The sequence below is a fragment of the Centroberyx gerrardi genome, chromosome 24 (genome assembly GCF_048128805.1).
Source record: "Centroberyx gerrardi isolate f3 chromosome 24, fCenGer3.hap1.cur.20231027, whole genome shotgun sequence".
In the NCBI taxonomy this organism is placed as follows: domain Eukaryota; kingdom Metazoa; phylum Chordata; class Actinopteri; order Beryciformes; family Berycidae; genus Centroberyx; species Centroberyx gerrardi.
In genome coordinates, this window is record NC_136020.1 from 15623524 (window position 1) to 15645637 (window position 22114).

Genomic DNA, 22114 nt, shown 5'->3' on the forward strand with positions numbered 1-22114 from the left:
AAAAATGATGTTACAATAGAGTTTGGAGAAATGAAGCAAAAAGATGCAATAAAGGGAGGATGTGTGAATGTTAAAAGGTCAACGTATTACTTTTCTTAATCGTTGCTGTCATGATTATACTATTCAAGATAAAATTAGGCCTCAGACAAATCCTCTCTTGTCCCTCTAACTTTGGATGAAAGCCAATAGATGGTTTATTTGATTCTAAATGACCACAAAGTTAAATCATAAGCCAAGATTTATCTTCTAATTTAACTGTTAAATAGTTTCAGTAGGTCAAAAAGTCAGAAACGGTGTGTGCCAATGTTCTATTTTTCATAATTGTGTCATATTTATACTGTTCAAGAAAAAACTAGACAAATCCATTCTTGTCCCATAACTTTGGATAGAAGTAGCCTATCAGACTGCTCCTTTGGCCAGTAGATGCTATTTTATTTATCCAGGTTGCTCTATTTGATTCTAAATTGTCACCTACTGAAATTATAAGGAGATAAATAATTTACATGGTCAATAAGTCATAAACTGGTTTATGTTGTCATGGAGAAATAGCTGGTCTCCTGTTCAAAAAATGACCTACTTTTGAGTCTAAGTAAAAGTTCATGCTCAGGAAAAGTTTTTTTTTTTTTTCAGGTGATGTGAGAAAATTGCGGGAGAAGAAGTCAAAATGGAGTTGAGGTTTTGCCGCTCACGTTGCAGCTCAACGTGACTGGGGCGGTGGGCGCGGTGCCAGAGGAAAACGTGACGCAAGCACTACACGAGAATGTGTGTCACATTTGAGAGAGAAGGGAAATGGCCGCCGCGGCCAACATATTTGACCTACTTCTAGCTGCAGTGGAGGAGAGGCGGCACAAGGGCGCAGTGAGCACAGCAGCAACAAGTGGAGAGCAGAGTCTGCAGGAAGTTTCACTGGAGATTTGTAGCATCATAACAGGGTAAGAAAACTTTTTATCATCATTAATAAAACATTTAATAATGCCTTAAAAACACATATTTGCAATTCAGTTTACTTTTTTCTTCTTTTTTGCATTTTGGATTTTTTTCCACGCACTTTTGGCTGCAGCAATGCAACTCCAACTGCGTTTCATGTGAAATGATAATGATGATAATGTTGTTTGCCTCCCTGCTGCGCTCCAACACTGACTGACTGTTTTGATGGAACCACGTGACTGGCTCTATAGGACGTCCCCCTGCCCGTCTTGTAGGGCCATAACAAACAAGCCGCAGATAAGGGACTAGAAGGTGCTCCTGTGGGTCGGGTCTCTACTAGGCTAGGAGTTTTCAACGCGACTTTGTTTTTCTCCTCTCGGCTGTCAGGAACACCGTTCACTCTCTTTGGTAGCCTATAGGTGCGCATTAGTTTTCCACCAAAAGCAGAGCTGTGAAACTTAAACTTTACTTTTCCAACGCTGTTCTTTGAGTTACGGACGCTGATGGTAAGAGGCAAATCTAGTACTTTTTCCTTTCCTGGCTTGAAGTTAGTATTTTTTATAACGTTTTATTTTTTTTAATGCAGTTTTATTTGTTTTGTGTTGATTTTCTTTTTTTTTTGCATTTAGTCTGCTTATTTATTTGGTGAAAAGTCATGTTAATGCACATTAAAAAGATGCAGAGTGCATCGTCTTGCCATTCGTTAATTAACGATTGCACATTTGGGAGAGTTGGGGTAGCCTAAATGAATATGATTTGGCTGTCGTTAAGTGTGTAATTTGAAGGTTACTGTACTTTGACAAGATGTGCGCTGTTTCTGTGTCGCATCTCATTGACCCACATCCCAGGCAGTGACTCCAGTCATGTAACTGCGTCATATGAGGCTTTTTTCTTCATACACTTGAACTATATTGCAGATTGGTCAACTTTCTGATGCTTAACGCTACATGCTGCTCTGAGATGTTGCTGCTGATAGTTTACTCAGTGGTTTTTGTTTAATTGAAGTTGATTTGGGAGAACTGGGGCGGGGGGGGGGGGGGGGGGGGGGGGGGTGTTTTCTGGTGCGGGGACACCGCAGTGGAAACCTGATCGGATCTGCATACCGCGCCCACTTTATTTTCGACGCAAACAACTTTCACTCAGAGACGTCGGTAGTCCTGCTGGCGGGGAAGAATATAGGTCAGGGTTGTTGTTGCCCTAATAAGGTTTTTTTATCCTGCTTTTTTTTTTTTTTATAGAAAATGGAACGAGAAAATTGAAGTCGTTTTGATTAAATCTAAAGTGAACAGCTGATTCGACTCTAATTATCTGGAGTGAGAAATTGTGAAAGTGAAATTTGTTCTGACTTGTGTCGCTTGCGGTGGTTTCCAACATCAGTCTAATGACATCATCTTGAATACACGAATAGTCAGACGACATAAAATTGTAACTGGCTGGTGAAAGTTGAGTTCCCAGCAGCGCTGGACTATATTCTGTACAAGTCAAGCAGTTGCGCAACGCTCTTCCCGGAGCTGCAGCCCCCACCAGCCCCCCTCTGCCCCCCTCTGCGCTGTTTTTCAGCTCGGCCTGTAGAGCTTCATTCTGTCTGTAACCTGGGGAAGATGTGCTGGCATCTCACAAGCCATTCTCCACATTTCTGAGACCTGCAATCACCAGGGATCAGTAAAAGGCCATGAAGCTTAACCTATAAGAACATTTACATGAGACTTCTCACAAGTACAAAATTAAGTTAAATTAATAAAACGAATTAAGCAATAAGTGGTTTACTGCTAAAATACCATTGTAGCTAATACAGAAGAACACAAATGTTCAATAAACTTTTACTTTTGAATCAATTATAAAATTTTTTTTCGATCAGAAATGCCGTTCTTGAATAGCAGTCAAATGAATTGGTTGCTAAGCGAACTAGGCTACAGTTTTTGGTTGTTCGATTAATATTTTTAATAATTATTAGTAATTACCGATACGTGGTCAGAGGTGTTTATGGGTATTTTACAGCGAATTGGAAAGTGACTCTAGACCAGAAACTGTTTAATGAGGAGTTTTATTCTGTGAAAGAATGTATTCTGTAACGGCGATCAGCAGTTGGGCACACCTTGTTTTACTGCAGAGCCTAACAGTTAGTCTGGCGGAGAAACTGCTATTTCTAGGAGGCAAAATATGAGGGGGAGGGGGGGAAATCTAGACGTTTCATAAACGGGCGAGAAAAGGGAAGAGGCTGGGAGACTGTAGAGCGTCAGCAAGGGATCAGCTTATTATCCACTGCAAGGTAAAATGATTTTGTGACTCATGGTGGAGCTACTAGAGGTTTGTGATATAGTGAAGCTGAGCCATTGAAGGAGAAACCTTACCACTTTGAAACAAGACCTAGTTAATGTAGAATAATATCAATTAGGATGGAATAATTGCAGTTGAAATAAACAGTACAGGGAACATTGTCAGAATTCAAGCAGTGTCCCTCTAATTGAATGTGTCAGAGCGCAGCAGATAGGAGTTTTCCCAGCTGAGGGGAAACATTCCTCACAAGTACACAGTCTTTTTCTCCACTTGACCCTTACTGTTGACCTCTGCCTGCTGGACACCAGAGCAGGTGGAGACTCAGGTTCACTCTGACACGGCAGTGCAGCGAGTGTCGTCGGAGATTTATTTGGTGTTCGTTCAGTTACCTGTTCCTGAAGTTAATTACTCAGCGGGCGAGGGCACACGTGTGTTTGATCACATAAAACACAAAGGCGCCCAATAGGGCAAATACTGATGTGTGTGTTCGTAGGTGTGAGCGTGTGTGTTTGAGCACCTTAATGGCTTGTATGTGTGCGTGTAATCTATGCCAATAAACCCCCGGATCACACCTCATTGAAACTCTGCAGGCCCAGCAGACCCACTAAACCTCGGCCTTTTCTCTCTCTTTGTGTGTGTGTGTGTGTGTGTGTAACAGGGACATGGCGATGGCTTCACCATCCACATCGACAGCAGTTACGGCGGCAGCATCTGAATCGGAGCCCCGCCGTCTGGGAGGCATCGAGGCCCTGAAGCTGAAGGTGGGGCCGGTGCGGAGGAACCTGTTCGGGCCCGTCGACCACCGCCAGCTGCAGCGGGACTTCGAGCGGCTGCTCTGCATGAACGTGGAGGTCGCCAACAAGCGCTGGAACTTCGACTTCCAGAGTGACCGGCCGGCGCAGGGCTCCGCCGTGGAGTGGGAGGAGCTGAGGTGCCAGGACGTGCCGGCGTTCTACCGCAGCTGCACGGTGAGGCGCGCGGTCCGGCCCGCGGGCGGGACGATGAAGACGAAGGCCCCCAGGCGGCCGTCGCCCTCGTCGGGCGAGAGCTCCCTGGCGTCCGAAAGCTCGTCGTCCGGGTCTGGGGACGAGTACCTGGAGGTGACCACCAGGGGGTGCTACCAGCTGCAGCGGCTGGGCAAACGCAGACAGCCCTCCATCACAGGTCAGTCAGCCGCCGAACCTCTCCGTTAAAACTGCTGCACAAATCAGTTAGACTGTAGCTGATGTGTTGAGCTCAATCCTGATTATATTACGATACGCTGTATTGTCGAAACATGTTTTGGAGATGTGAAGTTCTAATATAAAGTTGTAAATTATTAGTGTGCCAGCAATTTTCCTGATTAATTGTATACTGACTTGTTATATATATGTTGTAACTCCTGTCCTCCTTGTCTGCAGATTTCTTCAGAGTGAAGAAGAGGAGGCTTCTGCATTATAAAGGATCTTCTCGGCAGTAGAGAAGCACACACACACCCAGTGGAGGATCACTTAGTGGTCGATATCCCTGTACAAGTCACCTCACAAAACAAATACTTCTCATATCATGTATATATGTAGCAATTTGTAACTGACTGTCCAAAAGCTCATACAGCATGGGCTTAAAAACTCCTCTGACACCTCATACCTGATTATTTCAGCACAAGGAAGCTACCATTATCCCAGCCGAGAAACCTTTGAAACGGTTTCTATATGTGTAATTCTACATTTTATATACTGTCTTTCTGAGCTTGTATTGTTTTCTCAGCTTTTTGATTATACTGTGAAATGATTTTAATGCACTCTTTCAGGAAAAAAACAGAAACGGGCTCTAGCTGTAAGAGGTTAATTTTCTTCTGGCAGGGCCGCGGTTAGTATTTTTCTAAGTCCCGACCTCAGTCCTCGCCCTTCTTCTCTCTCTCGCCAAACTCATAAGAGGTTTTGATTAGATTGCTATTCCTGGCCTCGCACCACACACAGCCTTTAGTCTCACCCCATGGCTCCAAGAGCTTTTCAGCTGCGTGAGTGGAGGCCGGGGTCAAAACATCACCCAGGGTCAAATTTGGCAGCGCGACTGTGATTAGTTCCAGGTTAAAGGTCAACGGTGGAGGTTCAACGATGAGGTAATGTGGCCGTGCCTGTACAACAGGGACCTAAATTCTGAGTAATAATAATAATAATATGTTTCAAATGTGGCTATATGGCTATTTATTTATTTTTCACGATGCTAGGTCATCGTCAGAATAAAATAAAAAAATAGATAAGCAATGTGTAAAACGAGGTAAGATAAGGTGTTTGGAAACCTGTGCCATTGCCCCAAAATTATGGACTAAAAAACTTGAGTCATTGTGGCTCATATACACTCCACCATTGACACTTTATCTCTTTAATAAGATAAAATATTGGCTTCTCTGTCCATTCCACCATTACAATGAAGCAAAGTAATTTAGAAAGTGCAAATTCTGCATTGCGCCCAAACTATCCTTTATTCCCTTTTTGCTTGTATTATTTGCATAATGGGGTTGTAAAAAAAAATCGATCTAGGTTTTTTTTTGGGTAACAGACCAGAACGTACCTTATGTAGTTTTATGTTATTGTCAGCTTAATGCTTTTAACAATGTAGCATTTTCCACTCTTGTCTTTATATGATGTCAAACTTTTGGACACGCCTATTTTCTCTATGAAGGGAATGTAGCGTTGGATTTTTTAAGGAGTGGCTATTATCACTGTGCTGCGGCATTTTTGGTGATTTTATATGAAGAGTTGAGCTGCGTCAGTTCTACCGCGGTGCAGTTGTATTAGTGCACATTTGCATTGTGTATATAGAGTTGGTGTGCATGTGTTTGTGTGCGGGTGCGTCGGTTTGTGTGTATTTTGAGGTTTTTCACAAGTTGTAAATGAACTGTTGTGGCAGCTGAGGCAGTTGAACCAAAGAGGAAATAACTACGCCATTCAAATAGAAAAGACATCATTGCTAATTGAGTCACTGGCTGCTGCTTGAGTGATCAGTTATGGACCACAGAGGGTCTCAAACCCACCAGGATCTTCAAGTTTATCTGATGCAAATACACTAAAAAGATTAACACCTACACCGGAAAGACATTGGAGATGTGACAGTATTTTTAAGGACTAGTTTTCCAGTTTGAAGTGACCCATACCTGCTCAACCAGCAGCTTAGGTGACTCAAATAAGGAAGCATCTACTTTTTTTTACCTACAGTAATTCTATTTCTTATTTGGATAAATAGCCATAGTCAGGATTAATCTACTACCTCTACCTCATTAAGTGATTAAAGAAGCAAAAAGAAGTTCAGAAAATAAAAAAAAGCAGAAAAAAACAGAAAAATCAAACAAACTCAGTCGGGCTCAGCAGTTGTTGTTAGTGTCTACAGGCAGGAGGGAGAGACGGAGAGACAGAAACAAGAGGGGTTATTATTCTGTTGTGGTTAAAAGCGTTTAGGGTTTCACGTCAGGTAAAGGAGTCAGTGTGTCAGAGCGGGGGCCCAGGCAGCGCCGTGCGGAGGAGGAAACTCCGGTCCCTCGGGGGAGCCAAAGGGCTTTGTTGTCTCCAGCTCTCTCCGACTCGCAGCTTTCCCAGAAATACACAGAAGGGGAATGTGGAGAAAAAGGGACGTATTTTAATAGAGAACCATCTCAGACCTCTTGAATCAAAGGATTTCAGCGGCCAGACAAGTGGCCCGTGATCCAGACGCCTTTTGTCTGCTCCCTAAAAACCCCTCAAAAGTCTCTCCAGCTCTCTCTCGCAAAACAACCGCCTCAGTCTGTGCAAAAAAAATAAAAACTGGCATGAAACTCATTTGTTCATGATCATGTTAACACAATGCTGGATTTTTTCATGGTTCTACAAGGTTACACTCTTCACTAATTTAAAACGTGAAACGTTTTATCCGTGTGTGTGTGTGTGTGTGTCAGCCTTTGCGTGTGTGTCTGTCTTCTCAGCGTGTTTGAGAAAGTCTTTCAAAGTCTATATTAACTTATTTTGAGTTTGTATCTCATTTGTTTGTAGGGAAATAATTATAAATGCCCTTTTTTTTTTTGCTATAACTAACTGATTGTGTTAATTCTGAAACTATATCTTTGCACTACTTTGAACATTATTGACAAGAGAATTCTATAATTTTTTAAAATGTTCTTAAAGAAAACATACAAACCCCAATAGGCTGAGGCATAGACTGGGCTACTGTTTTGATGGGTAAAAATAGTCAATACATTTTGGTTTTTATGCTTCATAGCAAAACATTACCAAGTTAATACATTAATCCATATCTTAGCATCTGTTGTAAACAGAATAGATCTGATCCCATCAAAATCCATCAATCTCAAAGCCATCAAAGGCATATCTTGACATTTTTAATTCATTTTACTTGGTTGTTTTTTTCACCAGAGACACCAAAGTCACATTATGGGAAACAGTTCATACATTCGTCCTTAGGATTACTTGTAGCATTCCTCATTAAAGAAGAAAGATTCCACCACAATGTGACACGTCCCTGATGAGGGGAAATTATGAGAAAGTAAAGACTAAAATGATAAATGTCAAGATGTATCCCTTGATTAAAATCTGTTAGTTTCAAAACTAGCCTACAGTCTGTGTCTCACCGCCCCGAAACAACTGTCGCAGCTGTATCAAAGTGTAGTGTTCTATATTTTGTATATGCATGAATGGATGCTAATCTTTGTATACAGTTTGCGATAATGTATCTTTGCAACATGTAAGAAGTGTAATTGTATGGGAACAGAATCATATCCTTTTGATTTGGTCATATTTGTATAGAAAATGTAAGAGATTCCATTACTGGTTTGTTGGTGCACTGTTGCCTTTCACATTGTTAATTTCGTATAGTGTGCTGAAAATATTAAAATGTTAATAAATGATATTGATATAAACTACACAATACTGGTTTGATGTCAATGTTTCCACTGTGCTTAAAACTGTCAGGAGAGGCAAAACCAGAAAGGCTGAAAGTCAAGAGCCCCCCCTGGTGGTTTTGAATTAACATTGCACATCTTAAATCACCACAATAATAAGTTGTCCTTTTCATATGCAGTTCTTGAGCTATAAGGAAATGAAAGAGTGAGGATATGTTGCCAAGCACAAAACGAACACAAGGTTTCCACCCATACAATAACAATCTCTTATCTGTCTAATAAAACAGTTTATGGGAGCGTTAAAAGACAGATAACAACAACCGGGAATTTGCAAAAAGGTAATTTGCTTTTATTCAAAACATTAATTACATTTACATTAGTTAAAACTTGAAGAGTGCACTTAAATAAAAACGGAATTTAAATATATACACCACAGATTGAGTTATACATTCAACATACATTTCAATATACAATCTGTTAACCATTAGCTTGGCAAGTCCAGAGACAGCTGAGGTACAAGTCCCATCACTCCAGTTTTAAAACATGCCGTTTAGCATGAGGAACTTGTCTCATACCAACGATCATGATGAAATGCACTTATATCACCTTTCCCAGATGTTGAAAGCACTTGACATGATGATTAGTGTATCTAAATCCAGGGCAGGAAATTACTTCTTGTTTCCACCGGCCACGGAGGCTGGAAAATCCCCAAATCCACCGGTCACTTTCACTATTTTAGCAGAAAACTCGATTTTAAGAATAGGATAGGAACTCTGAATGATGGTTGCTTACCTACCAAAGTGGCTGGTAAAGTAGACAAAACTAGGCAAAAAATATACAAGAATATGGCAGGTGGTTAGCGGTAATTTCCCACCCTGTCTATGTCAGTAACATGAAAAGACCAGCATTTCCCTTAATAGCCTTTATCTAACCCAATTGAATGATTGACACAGGTGTTTTGACACAGATTTACAGTGAAGTGTTCTTCTCAGACATACTGCACCTCCCCTGAAGGAACAAGTAAACAGGTGTGCAGTTTCTGCTACAGACTGGCAAAACTTTTATAAGACGTGAAATGCAACTGTACAGTTTATATGATGAGATGTACTGTGTGTGCGCTTCGGTGTAAACCAAAAGCGCAGACGGACGAGTGAGAAATCAAGATGAGGCGGAGTTTTAACTGTGTGTGTGTGTGTGTGTGTGTGTCTGTGAGCGTGTGTTAGTGTGTTCATAAGGATCTCTTGTGACTAAAAGAGCTTCGGTCGTTGTAAACATTCCAGTCAACAAGAAGTGGAATTGGAATGACTAACAAACATTAAGTCGGTGACGGACACATACACAGTGCAGAGAGGACCCCGCCCCCCCCGCCCCCCCCCGCCCCACCCAATGAAAAGACTGTATAGTGCCGTCTCTCACCCGGATTACAGCACACTATTCACAACTGTAAGACAAAAGCTCTCAAGTGGCTCCTAGGCGAAGGTTTCCCAAAAGCATCTTTAAAGGATGGTTCAGTTTTTAAGAGGCTTATCTGACTGATCATGAACTCTGAGTCCCTTCATTCCAGCCAAAAAAACACTCGGTGTCTTGGTGCTTTTGGGCATCAATTTGGGCAGCACTGATTTGCAGTATTTATGAAAATAATTGTAATTATTTTTCAGTTTTCTTTGGTTTATTGAGTAGTATCCAATCAAGATAAAAGTAAGTAACGGTTCATTTTTTTGTGAACATTGAAAACGATCATGAATTTTCACACAACCTTACTGGAGTTTCTGTTAAACTCCCACAATCCTTCCTTGTCTTCAACAAAGTGATCATAAATAAATAAATCAGATAAATGAGGCTACTTTAAAACCTGAACCATCTCTTTATTGTTAAAATCATTGCATTAACTCCTTGGGAAACCCAGTTCGGATCTAAGCCCCTCCACAACAGTGGTTCTCAACCTTTAGCATGGATGTGATTTTTCAGTTTTGTTTTAAGGATTTCATTTTTTGAGGCTAAAAGATCCATCCATTCCTAATTTGAGATTGTAGTTTTCCTGATTTGTTTGTGTTTTGTCATCACTTCCCTGCAGATGAACCCTAAAAACAAATAAACGGCTACTCATCGATGCAGGTTCCCACATTCAAAGTGGTAGATTGTGATTTCCTCATTTTAGACCTAATTACTGCAGGAAGCATAGAGAGTGCAATATTCATTATTTCAACAAAAAAAGACTACATATATGTATAAAAGCTGATAATATATTTGTATAGTACAATTATTATTTTTCACATTCCTTAGGTCAACATGACCCCCAAAACTTCCCCTGTGACCTCCCCTGGGGGCCCTGACCCTTAGGTTGAGAACCGCTGATTTAGAAGGTCAACTTCACTCAACTCTACTCAAGTACATCCACATCTAAAAAGTTAAATATTTACATCCATTACATCTGTAAAATATACACAATAGTACATTCTGTGATGGTCCTGTAAGGACTGAATCTACAGACTGGTCTGATTTTTAAAAACCGACCCCTCGCTTCTTTCAATCAGGCACTTCAACTCCATCTCAGCACCATCTAAAACCCTTCGCACGAGTGGAAGTCTACATTTACATTTTAGGCTTTTAGTGAGCAGATAGGGCTTCAGCGTCTTGCTCAGGAACACTTTGTCGGGTTAATAGAAACACGTTGGCTGGTGTGGGGATGAAACCTGCGGCCCTCTGGCTACAGGACGGGGTCTCTAACCACCCTAACTGTCCTGACTGTGAGAAACAGGATCCAGCTCATCTTTCCACATCCCTAAACTCACCTAAGGAGTTGTTTCTGGGTATCATCCCCTTTATGAGAGTAGAAACAATACGGCCGACAGATGTTAAGGCTTTCACAGCTGGTGGCTGAGTGCTTGTCTGTCTCTCCACATGGCGCGCAACTCCTTGAAGATCAGGGGGGTGATGAACACAATGCTGCCCCCTGTCTGGAACACACACACATGAGAAACAAAGTTACAATAGTGTAATGATTAATGCGCTGCTAATTTAATGCTACATTTTCATGGAATACAGGTGTTGCAGTGGGTAAGGATGCAAAAATTCCACTGCAGTTATTGGGCCGAATTATAGTATCAGTGACTGGAAATCTCTGCAACAGTGAACTTGAATCAATTCATAAAGTGATTTTAATAAACAGGCCAATTAACAGTGGAAAAAAAGGACATTTATATAGATAAAAACATGCTACAAAAGGCAAGTGTGTGTATGTCTATGTGTGTGGCAGTCTACAATATCAGAATGCTAAACTGCCTTGTGTAACATGTCAGAAGCAAAATGGCTTCCTATTCTGTTGGATTGAATTGGGACTCGGTATCAGCTGATACTTAAAATTTAGTACTTGAGTTCTTGTATAGCTTGGTGGGTAGACATTGGGTAGAGCATGGTACAGTAAGGAGCTTTGGATACACATGTCAGTAAAGGCAGTTAAAAAGTGGTATTAGTGCATCTGTAGTTGTGGAAACACACATCTATAAGACTGAATACAGATCTTATGTGGAGTCATCTTACCATGACTATGAAGAAGTAGAAAACACACATCCATCCCAGCTTGCTCTCAATCAGGGACACCAGGTACTACAGGATGATAGAGAAATGAAAGCACATGTTAAGAGGATGATAGAGATATGAAAGTACTTTGTGTGTGTGTGTGTGTGTGTGACTGTCCGTCTCTCTGTTGGCAGGTATAACCATAGTTGTGATTTCCAAAAGTCTTCAAGGAAAACTCCACCCATGGATACTCTGACACTGTTAGAGATCAGCAAACTGTGATGTTCAACGCATTCTAGGAGTTATTTTGTGACGTAATTTACCTTTTTGGTGTACCCACTTTCCCCTCCACCTGCCTTGTCTACTTCTGCTTCAGTTAGTGACTTCCTACATTTCCCAAAATGACTTTCGACAACAACCCCCACAGAACCGGCCTGAACTTGTTGCATTCAGCTTTGGGTTACACATGAAGGTGCACAGAGAGCGATAGCAAAGAGAGGGGGAGTTTTTCCAGTTGAGAAAAAGCAAGAGTCTCGCCCCCTTACTCAAAATGCAACATGGCTTGTGGTTGCATGGCATTCTGGTCTATTGAGGCAACTGTCAGTGAAGAAATTAGTCTTTCTGCCGCTTCTACAATGGATTTCTCCCTGTTTGATTGTTGAACATCGGTGCAAAATGTTGAGTCTAGAAACAAGCCCTTGCTCTTTGATTTTGAGGGACTGACTGATTCTGTGTGCGTTTAAGACATTGTGCGGTATATGTGTATATTATCATCTATACTCTACCTGTCCCCCGGCGGCCCCTATACTCCCAGTGCCGTCCACTATGCCGGTGACTGTAGCCAGAGCCTCCTGACTGCCCTGGAGAGCCTCCTGTCTCCCCAGGTCGGCGGAAATGGCCGAGCTGATCATATTGGATGGACCGCCGATGAAGAAGCCGGTAGTGGCCAGCAGCACCGAGTTCACCACCTGGTCGTTGGGCGAGTCTGAGGGAGGAGGGAGGGAAGGAGGAGAGAGAGAGAGAGAAAAAAAAACACTAAGACTGGGATTGTAGACAAGAGCGGCATCAATCTGACATATCGAGCTCTTGGTCCGGTTTCTGACACTCTGAGTTGGAACATAAAATGGGTCACGGGCATTCTTGTGAGCCCCAACATGACGAGACAACAAGGTGTTTGATAATGTGTGTGTACTCACGGCTGTAGCCCACCAGCGCTCCCATGGCCAGCAGCAGACTGATCGCCAACACCGGGGCTCTCTTCCCCATGAAGTCAGAGATCAGACCCTGAACTGTTCCACCTGACAGAGAGAGTAGGATGAAGAGAGTTAACCCACACTTATTTCTGTTCTTTCCGGCAGTTTTGTGGACGATAACAGTTTATCACAGTAACTGCAAGGATGTTTACTGATTTATGAGAGAGACAAGGGCAGCAAGGGACACCAGCCACCAGCCAAGTGCTGGTAAACACACCTCATTTGGATGTTTTATTTTATTCTAAAAATGAATTGTGAATGTGGCTAGTGAACTTTGGACTGTAACAGCCACTGTAGTAGTGACTGTAGTAGATTAGTTTCCTACAGGGGGGGATAAAGAGAGAATGAGAAAAGAGAATTAAAATTAACATTACTTCTTTCTATAATTCAACCCAAACAAATTGTAAAGAATTACTTAAAATTATGCATTCTTAGTAATTTATTCCAATTCTCTCGGGCAAGATTGTGAATAGTAACTCTGCATGAGAATGACTGCAATGATTTATGAGTATTTGTGTAGTATTTGAGTGCCAGGCTGAGCCTTGCTAGCCTGGCACTCATATCTGAACTGTGGCCTCAAATCAAAAGCAATTGTAATGTTTTTGTTCTCTCTTGTTTTTACCTGTCTGTACTTTTTAGTTAGAAGTGTTTTTTTTTGTTTTGTTTGTTTTTTGTCTTCTTGAAAAAATGATCTAAATCTTAATGCGACTACCTGATTAAATAAAGGATGAAAAAAAGATTAATAAATCTGACATTATTTCATGGGACCACGCTGCCACTCACCGATGATTCCTCCCACATCGTACCAGACAGACAGGCGGTCGGCCTGGGCCTCCTTCCAGCCGTAGTTGTTGCTCAGGTAGAAAGGAAGCCAGAAGAAGAAAGAGTAGTTGACCAACTTCAGACACGCATAAGCCAGGGAGTACTGCAATATAAACAGGGACAGAGTCAAGATGGTGTGGAGAAAAAAAAGGAATTTGTCTTGGGATTAAGTCCAACTAAACAAATAGGAAAGATATTTATCAAATGTCTCAAGTGTGTAAGTGGTGTTCTAGCCTTTTTAGATCATAAGAAATTACATGGTAAATAAAGGAGCCAACAGGCAATCCTAGATCTCCAACTGTAGAAAGAAATAAAGAAATAACCACATAAGTACTGCAATGTTGCAACTTAAAACACAACACAAGGAAATACAGCGCAGAAGATAGGATAAAACATACAGAGGAAAAGGGAGATTATATTCCAGTGATTTTCAAATGAACAGAGAGAGATAATGTGAAAATGGGTAGCAAAATCAGACAATAGACACTGCATAGACAAAGAAGGGAGACAGCCACATGGTAGAAGTTAAAGACAGAGAGAAACTAAGATAAGAAAAACAACAACAAAGGACAGATTGAGAGAAAAAAAAGAGCGAGACAGAGAATACATGCACATACTCCTCATTTTTATCTCTTGTTTTTAACTGCATTCGTGCCCTTTGATCTCTGTGAAGCACTTTGCGGCAAACTGGTTTGTTAAAAGCGCTTTCTAAGTAAATTTGACTGGACTTGTTGGGAGACAGACTCACAGGTAGCACACCGGGCAGACAGAAAGCCTGGAAGAAGCCGATGGCTCGAGGAGACTCGGCCTGCGGTTCGTCCTGCTCCTGGACGGAGTAGTATCCTCCGTCACACACCTCCACTTCCACCTCCTCATCCTCCTCATCGCTCATCAGAGGCCTGTGGCTGTCGGTTTCCGTCTCCACCGGCCCGAGATCCAAACTCAGACCTGACACACACACACACACAGAACCACACACACCAAAGCTATGTAGGACACTTACATTCAATCAGCTTTTTACATAATATCGAGATTTACTTTACTGGGAATAAGGTCAATTTAAAGTATACACTGAGTTGGGTGGTGCAACTGAAAAACCAGTGATATGTCCCATGTAGTCATGCACACACACACACACACACACACACTCACACACACATTAAATACAGTCTCAAGGAACAATATTGTAGATGTAGAATACTGGCATCCTCGCAGCATTTTAGATAATGTCGGGATGTACCTAAATACATTCAAAGTAAACAAAGAATACACATTTTTTCCAAGATGTTTAGTGTAATGCTTACCGACTTCTTTTGGGGAAGTGAGCAGGCCAAAGAACACCACCACCCCACCAGCAAACTGCACCACAGAAGTCACCAGGAAGGCATACTGCACCCACCACAACACATATTAGCATTTAGAGGCTGAGAACGCTACAGTAAAAGGCATCAATTATGTGTGTGTGTGTGTGTTTGGTGTGTGTCTCACCTCGTAGCCGTACTTGAGCACGCTAGAAGCCAGGAAGGCACCCAGGATGTTGCCTACAGAGGCACAGGCACTCCAGAGGCCGAACACAAAGCCTCGCCTGGAGGAGCACAATTATGAGGAGTTAATCTCCAAAATACTATGAATTCATTAAAAAAAACCGAATTATCTCAGGTTCATCTTTCAATATCTCTCAAATATGGCAGATGCAATCTATAAAAGTTTTTTCCCAATTTGTCAACCACAATAATTTGTTTTAATTTCGTGCCATCAGTCCTTTTTTTAAGATTATGCGCCACTTTTTTCAAATGGCGGATATCTCATTTTAGAACAAAACTCTTCATATGCTTTCTTAAATGCAACTTCACAGAGAGCTAGCTGACTTGCTATTTTTATATTCAGCGAATTATATTTACAAGTTCTGCAGCTGCGGAAAACTTTCGGTCTGAATGGTGTCTATGTTTTGACAGGAGCCCTGCGTGAATGGATGTCATTGTGTGAGTGTGAGCGTGTGTGAGCGTGTGCGAGAGTGTGTGTGTCCTTGTGTGGGTGTATATCATAAAGCTCGACTTGACAGACTCAAGTTTGTGTAAATGACACTTATGTTTATATGCTGGATAGATCTACCAGTTGCAACCAAGTCCTAAACATATTCACTTGCAATGCATTCATACACAAAAGCTGTATTTATCCAACATTGCTCTAAACGGTCAGACAGAGAGAAAGTATCACACACCCTGACTTGCCGAACCAGTTGCCCATGACGGCCACCACGCAGGGCCAGACGGCCGACTGCAGCAGGCCGTTCAGCACCCACAGGCCACAGTACAGGTAGATGTTGTAGAAGTGGAGCCATTCGGTCAGAGTGCCAAACACAAACTCCTGCAAACACATAGAGAGTTGCAAGAGTTGTATCAACATTTCTCAGAGTTTAAAACCCCCCACAAAAGATAAAATCCTTAGGATTAGACACACAACACACCGTAATGTGTGAATACTCACCACTGCAGCGGAGCCACACAGGCCGAAGCAGAGAACATAGCGTAGGTTCAGTCTGTCCCCAATCACACCGCTCACATACAGACCCTGTGTGAGCAGGACAAGAAAAACAACAGAAATGACACAGAAGACTATGTCGTCGCTACATTTCACTATAGGGGGAATATGACTGTCCTAGAAACCACCAGTCTGACACTGTGTCCCAGTGTTTAAAAATTACACTGATTGGCCTAATGGGGATACTATAAACAAAAGTCAAAATTTCAGACTTTGAAAGACCATAACTCTTACATCAGCTCCTACACGTCTGATTTTGACAAAAACCTGGAGGGATGATGCATTTTTCTAGCAGCATGAGCAATTTTCCTGCTGTTGGAGGCCAACGTTGCTGAAGGAATGCAAGTGAAAGACATGAATCAACTTTTCTCCCCAGTCCTACTTGGCACACTGTGAATACGTGGCACCCGCAGCTGCTGCCAATTCGGCCGATACTTGTGGCAGACCCCGCTACTCTCAGAAGCTTGTTAAACACAGGAAACCGTGTTCGCTACTCACCACAGCGTAGGAGAAGAGGAAGATGGTGTCCAGCACTCCCAGGAACAGCGTGGCCTCCTCTTCATTTGCAAACAGACGATTGTCCTCCCATGTCTGAGCAAAATTAATTATACGCAGTTTAATTAACTACATCAGGGGTTCTCCTTTTCATGTCCAAATAGACACACATGATAGGATTTTGTCCCAGAACCCCCCTTATGGGAAACAATTTGTTGATTTTGTACTGAATTGTGTAACTGTACATTGGGAGATTATAGTGGTGAGAGTGAAAGCTATGATTACAGAAGTCATTTTTACACATTCTCTGATTGAAATAACTTTGAATTACCATTGAATTAAATGATAGTGAAATTAAAATATTTCTCATTTTGAGTGTCCCCAGATCTCACTTTGACAACCACTATTAATAAAATACATAGCAAAAAAGTGGCCCATCCTGCATGATATTATATGGTTATGTTACACTATAAGCTAACACTTGAGTGAATGGAATCTAGCCTTTACAATTGATCTCAGAGGCAAGGGTAGCCAAAATCATTACATCACTGGTCACTTGATAAGCCTCTCCACGCACTGTGACTCTCTCACACACTGAGGCCGAAGGAAATTCAATACCACATAATTAGAAGTCCGAGGCCAAAGGGCTAACATCCTGTTTAGGGGAAGTATTCTATGAGTCGCTGTGGCAAGAGGTCAGCAAAAAACAGGAGGGGAGCTGGGGGGCTTGGAGGCTGAGCAATGGAACAAAAAAAAAAAAAGAAACAGGAGAAACCTGCATTCTCTTCTTCTTCTTTCAACCCAGTGTGTCTCTGCTCATTGAGCACATACAGTACCTTCCCTAGACAGAGGATGTCTATTCCATTCTACTCTGTTCTATTCAGCTCAGCATACCTACTGATTGAGCGCAAACCCCAACCTGTACAGAAGGCATTCATTTCATCCTATTCCTTTCTACTCTATTCTACTGTGATTGAGCCATAAACAATACCGCTGCAGGGGAAGATTGTTTATTAGGATCTCTTTTAGCCCAAATAGGCTACTCTTCCAAGAGTCTTACATAAAAAAAACATATTTTAAATTTAAAAAAAAATCAAAAAGACACCAATAAAACGTGCAGATAACACACAAACAAAACATACAAATAGACACACTCATAAAAACATACAAATATGCATATACAGTTTCACAAGATACTTCATGGACAGATTCAGAACTGTACAAAAAATGAATATAAAAGGAGGGAAGGATTATATTGTATTGTATTGAGCTCAGTTATATTCTATTCTATTGTGATTGAGCTAATAGAGTTCCTCTCCAGCTGGATTCTCTACTGTTCTGCTCTGCTCTACTCTACTTGTGATTGCGGCGCTCAGTACCTCGGCAGGGGTGAAGGCCGACGCGCTGTCATTCTGGACGGACGGCGTCCACTGAGCAGAGATGCTCACTTTCACATTGCTGAACGTCTTCCTGGACGCATGCAGCAGCACATAGCTGGAGACAGAAGAAGAGGGGGCAACTCAGCAAGCAAAGTGACAAGAATTTGGTAGAGACTTATTCAAAACACCCACGTGGAATAACCAGGCCAAAGTTCATCCTTAAGCTGTAAAGGGACATAACTGTTTAAGTACTGATTACTTGGCAACTTTTCGAAACAACTTTGCACATTACATCAAAACAAAGTATCACTTTTTGGCTATTGGCTAGTAAATGGAAAGGGAATGTAAGAGGTATAGGAGGTTTACAACTGTCTTGTTTGACCTTAATAAACAGCTTCTTAAACTGGTTTTCAGTCTTGCTTGACTGTCCATTTTTTCATCTTTCTTCTTCTGAAGCAGTAGGCCTGACAAGCCAAACAAGGATCATAGAAAAATGCAAAGGGGATCATTTTTGTTGTCGGAACCGGGTTTGTTTCCGATCCTATTACCAGTATCAGTAACAGTACCTCTTCATAATCTATTAACTAATTGGACCATAATTGTCCCTTATTTGTTTGTTTTGGGCTAAACAATAACACCGGATGATGAATGCTCATTTTTTTTCTAGCAGAAGGGTCAGTTTCCCAGTAGCAGGGAGTCCACCGCTGCTGAACACAGTTAGGGGAAACACTGGAATGCAACGTCATTATCTGAGAAATGGGAAATGGACAAAAAGCCAAACCCAACTGTTTTAGTGATTGTGCTGAACTGCGGTATCCATTGTCTGCTACTAACTGCTGCAGACGGCATTTTGTTTTACCTTTCTGATAAGAGTGTCTGAAATGGACGCAGACTTGTGATACCGCAGCTAGTCAAAGATTAACTACGCTGACTACTGACTGGGCCTGAATTAAAGAAACATATGGCATGGGATTTACCAACTGGCTTTAAAAAATGATTGAAGCCCTGCTCTGTTTACTATCGCTGCACACTCTCCATTTCAACATTCATTTTTTTCAAGACCTTCATTTCTTGACAGGATATTAAGATTTTAGTCAATGTTAAATATGATGTATGCTGACTGTGGGCGGCCTATATGACTGCCAACTAGACCGCTACAATATAGCTGAAGACTAATCTTCACCACAAATATCACAATATATGAGAAGACAATGTACAATTACACAAATATTTAGTCTTATGCATCAGGACTTAAGAATATTTTCCATATTTTTGCACTTTTTGTGTCATTCCAAAAGTTTCTGAGACCTGAAAATAATTCATTTCCTGTACTTTTCACATCCAGGAACCCTGCCTATTGGAAATCATTATACACACATGCTATCTTAACAGTGTTTGACCTGTCTTAACCTTGCACCATAGATCTCTGACCTACTCTGGAATTTGATAACCCAAGCCATTTAATTGTGCTTTTATACTCTAGCTACACTGACCTTTCCTTTTCACTTTGCCATGTCTCAAGTTACATAACTCCGATAATTTTGTATGTGGGCTGTTTTTGTGGCTCAGCAGGCGAAGGTGCATAACAGGTTCTTGTGGCATTTTGGGTTCAAAAGTGCACAAACTTTGTTGTACATCATCCCACCTCTCCACCACTTTCCTGTCACTTTCAACTGTACGCTATCCAGTGAAGCAGGTGTGGCTTTATATGTTAAAATTCTGTTTTGTATACAAAAGCAGTGTTTCAAGCACCCTTATAGCTCAACGGCTAAGGAACAAACAATGTTGCAACAATGCTATGGGTTTGAATTCAGCTCGTGGCCTTAGTTTGCAGAGTCTCATCCCCTGTCTTTCTTCCATCTTTCTTATCTCTCTCCACTGTAAATATCTAATAAAGCAAAAAGCTCATAAAATAATCTTAGAAACAAAGCAAAATCAAAACAAAAGCATTGTTTCCCAACCATAACAGTGAACAATCTATACCTCATTAGTTTTCCAGTTACCCAGTGGACAAGTCTAGTATCGCAGGCAGGCCCGCTATGCTGCTTTGTCTAGAAACTAAACCAGGAGAACATTTCCAAAAACAGCTCTAGCAGGTTTGGTGAACAACTCCAGCGTGATGAAAACTATTAAGGCGGGGCGGGTCTAGTTTACCTAAAGAAGGTGAGGAGGAAGGCAACCAGATGATGATGGGTGTACTGTGACAGGCAGCCACAGCACGAGGGAGGCATCACAGGGGCGGCCGGAGGGAGGAAGAGGAGGTGGAGGACGAGGAGGAGGTGGTGTTGGTGTTGGTGTTGGTGGAGGTCTTCAGGGGACGGCCACGGGACAGGTAGGGGGCTCAGCTAATGTCATCCACTACACCAGATGGGACAAACACTGGCCTACAGCAACAGCAAAGCTCTGAAAAGAAGGAACGGGATATCAAAATGCTGAGCTGTACTAATATTATAAGTCTAGTTTACTAGATTACTATATTCTATATTTAGGCCAATATGAAGATTTTTGTTTCAAAGTGAGATATTCACAATTTGACAGTGACACCTACTCATACGAAATGATTGATAGTGCAAAAATAAAACAAATTATGGCATATTTTAAAGGATAGTCAGTAACCTAAGTCCTTGGCTGACTAAATGAGCACATTTTTACAGACTGGATGCTTCATATATGAGTGAAAATTGAACGAATATGAATATATAGTGTTTTTGAATCGAACACATAATATCAAATATCAATCAGTCTACTTAGTTCATCTGTTTAGAGTGTAAGGTTGACAAATCACTTCATAATCATAACTGATAATATTTCAATGAGTGTGGTCCCACCCATTAGGCGTATGTCTTGGATACTAGCCCAGCACCATTTATCTGGTGGTGCACACTGTCCACCCAAGTAAAGGATAAAAGAAGCTCTAAATCAACTTCAATCACTCCCTTGAATCAAATGCAAATAGGGTTTCACCTCATGTGTTATACACTGTATGCCACATCACACTCAAAGTGCAAATGGCAGAATGATGTCCTGTTCAAAAGATATCAACTGTATTTGTAACGTTAGACTACAGGACAAACATGCTGTTACAGTTTGCCCAGGAGTGAAACCCATTCAAATCCTGGAGTATCAACCTAGAAAATGAGGTCAAACAGCATATCCCATACAGACAAACAACCTGACTGGTAATAAGATACTTAACATTTTACATAACTTCTAAGTCTTACATAACTTTTAATCTTTATCTTTTGGAAATTTCTTCTTTTTAACACAGCACGAAGCAATGGGTTAAGATGCTAGTTAGTTTGTTTGTAGATGTTTAGAAATGTCTGTTTCCAAGCGCAGGGTTTTGTTTGTTAACGGATGGGAACGACTTATGTTTTATTTATAAATGTTACATATTTTAAGAATACGTAATACGTAATTAGTGACTTAACGCTACAGTCCTTCTGACCAGCGTTGTGTGGTTCATCTCGACGCTTTCCTCAAAGGAGGGACATGTAAGAAGACATATGTTATTTTTGCCCATCTCTGATTGCTTGCAACCAAGAAGTGACAAGGCACATAACAAGGGGACACATCGAGTAGCAAATTACCCAATTCCGCGTCTATTACACCTAAAAGTCAATGTATAACACCGCGAACAAACTGCCGGCAGTTACAGTTTCAAACGGAGAATAAATTAAAAACACCCAAACCAGCAGTCTTACCTTTCTGTTCAGGTAAACGTTAGCTTGTTCTGTGAGAGGCGACCATCTCTGTTTACTGTGGCGCTATGCGGATTCTTGTTTTACGTCACTGCTCGCAGAATACGGCGCTGCTCTACTGCCACCAACAGGACAGGAGTGGAATTACAGGCGAGAAGTGGAATGACAGGCGCAAAGCAACAGCTGAGAGCGACAGCAGTTTACTAGAGGGGGCAGCTGTTCAACTCTCACCTGTCACCGTGCCACTGTGGGTTATAGTCACCCTACTATTGGCTGCAGGCTGATTTTTACGTGCCTTTAAAAAACTGCACCGCCAATACTTGCATTCAGTCT

The 22114-nt window shown here is 41.6% G+C and overlaps 2 protein-coding genes across 3 annotated transcripts; one reads left to right on the forward strand and one right to left on the reverse strand.

Annotated features, from left to right (window-relative positions):
• Positions 1-862: 862 nt before the first annotated feature.
• Positions 863-7081, forward strand: cdkn1d (cyclin-dependent kinase inhibitor 1D). Of its 2 annotated transcripts, none has more exons than XM_071924463.2 (3): positions 863-932; positions 3863-4368; positions 4605-7081. In XM_071924463.2, exons 2-3 carry the CDS (start codon positions 3867-3869, stop codon positions 4661-4663), a joined length of 561 nt encoding a protein of 186 aa, XP_071780564.1. In that variant the 5' UTR covers positions 863-932; positions 3863-3866; the 3' UTR covers positions 4664-7081. The 2 variants fall into 2 exon arrangements, with proteins under 2 accessions (XP_071780564.1, XP_071780563.1); XM_071924462.2 differs by lacking the exon at positions 863-932 and adding an exon at positions 1235-1433.
• Positions 7082-8421: 1340 nt separating this feature from the next.
• On the reverse strand, positions 8422-21849 carry slc37a3 (solute carrier family 37 member 3). The gene is made up of 14 exons (XM_071924465.2): positions 21785-21849; positions 20235-20483; positions 18081-18195; positions 16705-16797; positions 16153-16236; positions 15887-16032; positions 15154-15250; positions 14970-15054; positions 14414-14613; positions 13627-13768; positions 12787-12888; positions 12376-12575; positions 11612-11677; positions 8422-11028 (listed from the first exon to the last, which is right to left on the reverse strand). The coding sequence occupies exons 2-14, from the start codon at positions 20309-20311 to the stop codon at positions 10936-10938; spliced, it is 1500 nt and encodes a 499-aa protein (XP_071780566.1). The 5' UTR covers positions 20312-20483; positions 21785-21849; the 3' UTR covers positions 8422-10935.
• Positions 21850-22114: the final 265 nt, after the last annotated feature.

Bases quoted from the DNA above. Each gene is read 5' to 3' on its own strand.
- slc37a3 (XM_071924465.2), bottom strand. From the start codon at position 20,311: ATGCCTCCCTCGTGCTGTGGCTGCCTGTCACAGTACACCCATCATCAT. The intron at 11,678-12,375 runs GTAGAGTATAGA...ATCATCCTGTAG, and splicing joins TAGGGGCCGCCGGGGGACAG to TACCTGGTGTCCCTGATTGA. The intron at 11,029-11,611 runs GTAAGATGACTC...TGTGTGTTCCAG, and splicing joins TCTACTTCTTCATAGTCATG to ACAGGGGGCAGCATTGTGTT.
- cdkn1d (XM_071924463.2), top strand. From the start codon at position 3,867: ATGGCGATGGCTTCACCATCCACATCGACAGCAGTTACGGCGGCAGCA. The intron at 4,369-4,604 runs GTCAGTCAGCCG...CCTTGTCTGCAG, and splicing joins CAGACAGCCCTCCATCACAG to ATTTCTTCAGAGTGAAGAAG.